The following is an 8,343-nucleotide window of genomic DNA, read 5'->3' as shown; positions in this document are numbered from 1 at the left end:
AGCGCAGGGTTTTGAGTGAAAGCATCACAAAATCTGAACAGGAAATCCAAAGGTCCTGCTCTCAAGCTGAAAGATGCTCCTGAATAAAGAGAGACAAAAAGAAATACACGTTTTAACACTTTGCTTCACATCGTCTGCGACTGGAACTCGACTTGTTTCTGAAGTTGTGGGTTGTTCTCTGTTCTTTTTTCGGTTCAGTGCAGCCGAGCTCTTCCCCTCATTTGCCTGACATCAGCCTGATAACAGGCTGCAGGCGCTTGTTCTCTTCATGACTGCAGAGGGACCTGGTCACGCGTGGACGTCTGCGTTTGAAATCATTTGTCTTCTTGCGTTGTCATCATGCGCTGGCTGCTGGCTGGATGTTGTGCGTTCGCTGTGATCGGTCTCTCAGGTAAATGTGCACTCTTGGAAGGTTACATGTTATCAGAGACCGAGATTTTTAAATGATGCGAACAACAGTTGAAGTCTTGATCAGAAATATCAACATTAGTGAAACTGTGGATGTTATTACAGCAGCGTAATAACATCCACAACATTTCATGAGGCTTTGCAGTTTCTGTAATTCGTTATTTCTGTTAAACCAACAACCGCTACACTGCGCACACACAGGCTTTGCATGTTAGTTTTGAGTTCACAATACCATCACTTCCTGGACATCTGGGGGAAAAGAGGAAGTCGTCTTCTGAGAAAAAGACTGAATAATATTATTGTCAGTTATTTTTATATATTCAATGTCTTCACTCTATGTCAAACTTACAGATTGTTTTAGAGAGAAAAACAGGGCACTCAAGAAGCTGTGACCTCAGAGATTGATGTCTTTTTAATTTTGATAAACACTTGACAAATCGGTTGATGATAAAAAAAGTTTAATCCACTTAAAGTTTTGGTGCACAGGTATTCGCTCTACACGGTTCTCATGGATTTGAAGTGAATCTTTGTTTAAGTAGAAATCTGGTGATCTCTCTACATTACCATTAAAAGTGAAGTCAGACTCATCATCATATTTATGCAAACAGTGAAAACACTGCACGTGCATGTCCTCTTGGTCGCATCAGATTTACAGTAACTGCAATCGTCTTCTGTTTGCTCAGAGGCCCTGAGCATTACCCAGAGGCCCCGGTTCTACGGTGTACAAGCTGGCCGCCGCGTGGTCTTTTACTGTACCTCAAAGCCACCTCTGCAAGCCACCTTCCGTTGGGCCAAGGCCGATGTGTACGATAGGACCAAAGTCGAAGTGGTAGAGGGAGAAAGGATTCGTTTTCATGTCCTGGATAAGGCAGAAAAAAACTCCTTTCTCAACATCAGTCGTGTGCAAGTAGAGGACAGCGGGGTGTACTTCTGCGAGATGAACGGCACGTGGGGGCCCGGAACTCAACTTATAGTCCTCAGTAAGTAGTGGGAGAAGTTATGTCTCATACAGACCTACAGGAACCGCTCTTCAAAAACAATCCATCTTTCTTCCCCCAGAGACCACAGACCTTTCCCAGGCAGCGAGCATAACCAAGATGAAGGACACTCTCATCTTCCTCCAGGGCCTCCTGCTGGCTGCGACTGTCACTGCCATCCTGCTGCGAGGAAGAACATTGGTGAGACACAACTGTGGTGTTCAGTGCACAACTGGTTCACTGTGTCATTATAAACACACAAGTGTCTGTTGTGTGTCAGAGGACACACAACAGACACTTCACTCATTACTCAAATGTCCAAGTGGCTCTCGGATCGTTTTCTTTTGATTGATTCAACACATCTGGATAATTTGTTTTGTTTAATTATCGTATAGATTAGTTTATAGATATATAGATTTAATATGATTCAATACGATACAATACGATAGATACAATGTATACGATACGAGAGTAACTACAAGATAGAAACTGTAGCTACAATGTGATAGATATGATACGATATAGAGAATATGATGGATATGATAGATATATTAGGTAGATAAGTTTAAACTGTACTTAATTTCTCATTTTTGTGTTTTTAACAGTCAGAAAAGAGGGAAATCATATATGAGGAGCCTGAGACTGATCACATCTATGAGGTTTGTTGGAACATCTACATATGCATCATAGACAGGGACATTCTTTTTCCCTCATACATTTTATTAATGTACAACTTTTCAAGCTTAAGCACAAACAAAAACAACCTTTCACAACTTTTGGATCAATTTTTATAAAATAGCACTGAGCCCATGCAAGTGTGATAGTGTTATAAATAGATTAAAAATGGATATTGGCAAATATGCTCCACTGGCAGCGAGAGACAAGATGCCTGTCGCTGCTGTGATATGAAGATGTGTGTGTCTCTCAGGGTCTGGAGATCGAGAGGTGTGACGGAGGACTGTATGAGGAGCTGTCGGTGTACGCCCAGGCTGACGATGCTGAGGCCCCATGGGAGTGAGCTGATCCTCGATCAGTTTCACAACAAGTTCTGATCACACATTCATGGTTATTGATGGTGAAGTGACAACAACTTTATTGTGAACACCACACTCAAGAATGCCTTGAGGGAATTTCTTTAAATTTGGTGCAGATGTTCAGTTGTAGAACGGCCTGATTCGAATTTGGTGGTCAAAAGGTCAAAGGTCACCTCATATTATTGTGAGTGCAATATATCAGGAACAGCTGAACAGAATGGAGCGGCACTGATTGGGGGAGGTTTTTGTGTGTTTTTTTTTTTTACATAAATTGAGTTGTGTATTATTTCATGATGTCTCTTCTGGCATTGTTCAATGTTGTACCTGCAACATTTATACACCGATATGTTGTTTGATCTTATGGTGATCGTCCGTTTGTCTTTTGTTTTCAGAAACGAGTTCAAAAGTAAAAAACAAATTTGTGTTTCCCCAGAACAAGTGTTGTTTTTTGTATTTTTGTTGTCCAATGGATTTTAACGGACTCATTGTGAAGAAAAATCCACCAACCCCCAAAAACACATGATTGAGATAAACAATGAAATATAAAAATAAACCATCAATGGATATTCAAGCAAATAGATAAACACTTTCATAAAATCGTGGACTGAAATGCATATTCGCAATAATAATAATAATAATAATACATTAGCATCGTGTTTGTTGATGCAACCGGAATAAAAACAATGTTAACTATTTTGTTTGCGGGACAATTCATTGTTTTTATTGGATATGACATGAATGACATGTACATATTGCAATTAAAAAAAAAAAAATTAGCACATTCAACCATTGAACTAATAAAAAGTGAAACAACTTGATGAATGACTGAATGAATAAATAGATAAATAAATATATGAATAAATAAATAAATAAATAAATAAATAAATAGTTAAATAGATAAATAATCTGATGGACAGATTCTAGTTGCCGGCGAGTAGAGATGAAAGCAGCAGATCGGATCTCATTAGATGACCTTTAATTTCCTTCCTGATCAGTTCCCAGGATTCAGCAGAGTAGTCCTACACACACGAGAATATTATCATTAAAAGTTGGTTATGTAGATGCGTATGTGAGTAGGAAGACTCACCAGTTGATGTAACATATGATGTGAAAGTCTCTTGAAATACATGAAAAGCTTCTTGTTCTTCTTCTTGTGGCTGTCTCTCACAATCTAAATAGATAAAAGGATTTGAAACATACTTTAAAATACAGTTTTGTTTCAGTTCTGTAAATTACACTCAGAGCGACAGATCAGTCAGTTTTAAATGTGAGGGAACGAGTGACACGTACACAGGAGCGAAGGCCGACAGCCTGTCGGCTCATGACGTTGAGGAAGTCCTCCAATCTTCTGTCGTCCCATGATGCAGCGCTGTGGTCCTCCTCAAACAGCAGCACCACCTCCTCCAGAACATGCACCGTGAGCGCAAGTTGATCCTCAGCCTGGAAGAGGAGGAGGAGGAAGATGAAGGACGAGGAGAAATCATACAGACATACATTTGACAGCTGTTTTAAAAACTGGAGATAATAAGAACAGATATGATTAATATGATAATATATCTTCACTGCAGGTTTGTATTTGACTCACTGCTGCTTTGGACGTCTGACTGTACAGATCCTCAGGGAAGGACACTTCTACATCCTCCGTGGAGTTAGTGGAGTTATGAGCCTGCATCACACAAACACACACGTCATGTTGTCACTTCATTCACTTCAGTTATTCCAAAGACTTTAAACCTGATGCTGACAAGTCACTCACCATCATCTCTAGTAGATCCAAAGAGTTCTCACTGAGCTGTTTGAACTTGTGATCCATCCATCTGCAGCTCAGCGCCGAGCCTGCCACGCTCAGACCGAGACAAAGTAAGAAGATCCTGTGGAGCATTGTGAAAGAGCAGGTAGAGGTGGACTCAGTAAACTCAGGTGTCTCCTGGTGTTTGTGTTGGAGCTGATCTGCAGATCCTCATTTATAGCACAACTCATTTCATTTTCCTACACAAGCTGTGGGAAACCCTGCACAGGGACCTTGGAGGACTTCATCAACGTCATGAGCCGACAGGCTGACGACCTTCGGTCCTGTGTGCGTGTCAGGGTGGATGAGCGCAGCCTGATAACATGATACAATATGATACAATATGATATAATATGATACAATATGATACAATCTGATAGATACAATGTGTACGATAGATACGATACGATAGTAACCACAATATAGAAACAATAGCTACAATGTGATAGATATGATACGATAAATAGAGAATGTGATGGACATGATAGATATATTAGTAGATAAGTTTAAACTGTAGTTCATTTCTCCTTTGTGTCTTTTTAAACAGTCAGAAAAGAGGGAAATCCTATATGAGGAGCCTGAGACTGATCACATCTATGAGGTTTGTTGTAACATCTATATATTCATCATAGACAGGGACATATTTATTCTTTCGGCCTTTCAGCAAAATAACAAGATGCATGTCGCTGCTGTGATATGAAGATGTGTGTGTCTCTCAGGGTCTGGAGATCGAGAGGTGTGACAGAGGACTGTATGAGGAGCTGTCAGTGTACACCCAGGCTGACGATGCTGAGGCCCCATGGGAGTGAGCTGATCCTGGATCAGTTTCACAACAAGTTCTGATCACACATTCATGGTTATTGATGGTGAAGTGAAAATAACTATCTAGTGAACACTAGGACACATATCATATCCAATAAACAAAGAGAATCATCCAGCATAAATAATTGTTTATTGTTTTTATTCCTATTTCTACTGATGCAGCCAATTATTTTCAGTTAAAAAAACAACAACAATAAAACAAACTCTTGTAATTATCAGTTATAAGAATCGTTTAATGGTTTGATGCATTGGGGGCAATGGGCCCAGTTTAAAGCTGTGACTTGTCTGTGGAACATTTCAGAAGAACATGACGTTCTCTCCTGTCAGCAACATCAACAGCCTTCAAACTGCTGCGTTCAGGTGAAGCTCGTAAATCACCACTGCTGTCAATGCTTCCTCTCCATGCTCAAAACTTCCCAGAAATAAAATGTGCTTGATCACACACCAGTTTGATAAGAACCACCAGACAGGACAGAAACCATCTTTCAAATGCATTTAACATGTTGTTTTACTTACTTACTCTTTAGTTACGTTCCTATCCAGTGTAGTTGATTTGTAAATAAGGTAAAATGATGGAAACCGTCCTGCAAAAGTTGTGTTTTCATATCTCTGCTTCATATCAGGGGCGGGGAACCTTCCCCTGTCAAGGTCCATTTATATCTTTATAAAATACTTTTAGGGCCACACTAACTTATTGTTTATTGCTAATCAATTATGATTGACAAGGTTCAGTTATGGATTTTTCATTGTATAATAGCAACGTTAGTGTGCAGCTATGAAAGGAAACATCTCACGTGGTGCATTCTAAAATATATCATCGGTAGCCTTTCACGACAATAACATTTTTTTGACGATATATTGTCAAAAAAATTATTTGCAATGAACAATATTTTTTAATGAAAATATCTATATTCCATCAGCATGTTAAGTAAAGATAACAAACTCATTGTGTGGAAAATCCACCAAACCCCTAAAACACATGAGTAAGATAAACAATGCAATATAAAATAAACTATCAATGAATATTCAAGCACATAAATAAACACTTTCGTAATCTGATGGACTGAAATGCATATAGGCAATATAATAATAATAATAACAATAGCATTGTGTTTGTTGATGCAACAGGAATAAAAACAATGTAAACTTTTTTGTGTGCTGGACGATTAATAGTTTTTATTGGATATGACATGTATGAAAATAAATTAGCAAGTTCAACCAATGAACTAATAAATATTCAAACAACTTGATGAACGAATTAATAAATAGTTAAATAGTTAAATAGTAAAATAGTTAAATAGTAAAATAGTTAAATAGTTAAATAGTTAAATAGTTAAATAGTTAAATAGATAACTAATCTGATGGACAGATGCTAGTTGCCGGCGAGTAGAGATGAAAGCAGCAGGTCGGATCTCATCAGATGACCTTTAATTTCCTTCCTGATCAGTTCCCAGGATTCAGCAGAGTAGTCCTACACACAAAAGAATAATAATATTAGATGGTAGATAGTTAGGTAGGTAGGTGGGAAGGTAGGATCAGCAGGTAGGAAGACTCACCAGTTGATGAAGCACATGACGTGACAGTCTCTTGAAATACATGCGCAGCTTCTTGTTCTTCTTCTTGTGGCTGTCTCTCACAATCTAAATAGATTAAAGGATTTGAAACTTACTTTAAAATACAGCTTTGTTTTAGTTTGATGAAATTACACTGCCACCGTGGAGAGGCCTCAGTCAGCAGCACTCAGAGCGACAGATCAGTCAGTTTTAAATGTGAGGGAACGAGTGACACGTACACAGGAGCGAAGGCCGACAGCCTGTCGGCTCATGACGTTGAGGAAGTCCTCCAATCTTCTGTCGTCCCATGATGCAGCGCTGTGGTCCTCCTCAAACAGCAGCACCACCTCCTCCAGAACATGCACCGTGAGCGCAAGTTTATCCTCAGCCTGGAAGAGGAGGAGGAGGAGGAAGATGAAGGACGAGGAGAAATCATACTGACATACATTTGACAGCTGTTTTAAAAACTGGAGATAATAAGAACAGATATGACTAATATGATAATATATCTTCACTGCAGGTTTGTATTTGACTCACTGCTGCTTTGGACGTCTGACTGTACAGATCCTCAGGGAAGAACACTTCAACATCCTCCGTGGAGTTAGTGGAGTTATGAGCCTGCATCACACAAACACACACGTCATGTTGTCACTTCATTCACTTCAGTTATTCCAAAGACTTTAAACCTGATGCAGACAAGTCACTCACCATCATCTCTAGTAGATCCAAAGAGTTCTCACTGAGCTGTTTGAACTTGTGATCCATCCATCTGCAGCTCAGCGCCGAGCCTGCCACGCTCAGACCGAGACAAAGTAAGAAGATCCTGTGGAGCATTGTGAAAAGAGCAGGTAGAGGTGGACTCAGTAAACTCAGGTGTCTCCTGGTGTTTGTGTTGGAGCTGATCTGAAGAGCCTCATTTATAGCACAACTCACCTATTTCATTTTCCCAATACAAGCCGTGGGAAAACCTGCACAGGGACTGTGGCTTTCAACCAGTTCACATGATGCAACCTCAACACACAGGTAGAATGTCACACTGAAATACTGGATTCACTTTATTAGGATAAAATGAAGCATAATAAAGTTCAGATGTTTAGCTCTGGACAAGAAGAAATGTTGGGCCGATTTCATATAAACTGTACATTTTGTTTTGGTCAAATTAAATCTTTCATTTGTTTTGATTTGCATCTTGTTTTACTCTGATCTAGTTACATATATACTCATACAACAACTATTACCTTCATATAAATACAAAGACAATTCGTAAAGACACTGTAGTTACTGATATATACAATATTAAATTAGATTATGTCTATTTGGAGCAGAGGCCTGAAAATGAGAAGGTTAACTTAAACTGTGCAAAGGGGGTTGATGATAATAATAATAATTGTATATCAAATAATCATATGCATCTTAGGGAAAACATGTTTGTTTGATTTCCTATGAATTCACTCTGTTTAATGAGGGAAAGGAAAAAAATACTCTTGTGTAATAGCTAGATTTAATACAAATTAAAAAGGCTAAATAGTAACTGGAGATTTAAAATATTGTTTAAAAAAACAACATCTCTTCCACAGAACAATAAAGTGAAATGCAATCACGATTGTTAATATGATTGACGCCAATGACATGATGAAATATGGAGTTGCTCATTCACCGGCTGCACGTGTGGTCATTCTTCAGAAAGATGACGTGAGCTGCGTTGAGCAGGGACAACCACCGGCCGGAGTCACTTTCATTTTCTGTTGAAGGGGAAGTGT

The 8,343-nt window shown here is 39.0% G+C and overlaps 3 protein-coding genes across 3 annotated transcripts; 1 reads left to right on the top strand and 2 right to left on the bottom strand.

Moving 5' to 3' along the window:
* The first annotated feature begins 230 nt into the window (after window positions 1–230).
* Window positions 231–2,682, top strand: cd79b (CD79b molecule, immunoglobulin-associated beta). Its single transcript, XM_062378410.1, has 5 exons — window positions 231–391; window positions 1,092–1,388; window positions 1,468–1,586; window positions 1,991–2,044; window positions 2,314–2,682. The coding sequence occupies exons 1-5, from the start codon at window positions 340–342 to the stop codon at window positions 2,401–2,403; spliced, it is 612 nt and encodes a 203-aa protein (XP_062234394.1). The 5' UTR covers window positions 231–339; the 3' UTR covers window positions 2,404–2,682.
* A 384-nt stretch (window positions 2,683–3,066) lies between these two features.
* LOC133931514 (interferon a3-like) lies at window positions 3,067–4,301 on the bottom strand. The gene is made up of 5 exons (XM_062378411.1): window positions 4,176–4,301; window positions 4,005–4,085; window positions 3,710–3,859; window positions 3,507–3,590; window positions 3,067–3,438 (listed from the first exon to the last, which is right to left on the bottom strand). The coding sequence occupies exons 1-5, from the start codon at window positions 4,299–4,301 to the stop codon at window positions 3,340–3,342; spliced, it is 540 nt and encodes a 179-aa protein (XP_062234395.1). The 3' UTR covers window positions 3,067–3,339.
* A 2,101-nt stretch (window positions 4,302–6,402) lies between these two features.
* LOC133931516 (interferon a3-like) lies at window positions 6,403–7,417 on the bottom strand. The gene is made up of 5 exons (XM_062378412.1): window positions 7,292–7,417; window positions 7,121–7,201; window positions 6,823–6,972; window positions 6,587–6,670; window positions 6,403–6,501 (listed from the first exon to the last, which is right to left on the bottom strand). Exons 1-5 carry the CDS (start codon window positions 7,415–7,417, stop codon window positions 6,403–6,405), a joined length of 540 nt encoding a protein of 179 aa, XP_062234396.1.
* Window positions 7,418–8,343: the final 926 nt, after the last annotated feature.

Source organism: Platichthys flesus, chromosome 20 (assembly GCF_949316205.1).
Source record: "Platichthys flesus chromosome 20, fPlaFle2.1, whole genome shotgun sequence".
Taxonomy (NCBI): Eukaryota; Metazoa; Chordata; class Actinopteri; order Pleuronectiformes; family Pleuronectidae; genus Platichthys; species Platichthys flesus.
The sequence above is the reverse complement of the archived record's forward strand: the minus strand, read 5'-3'. Positions and strand labels throughout refer to the sequence as shown.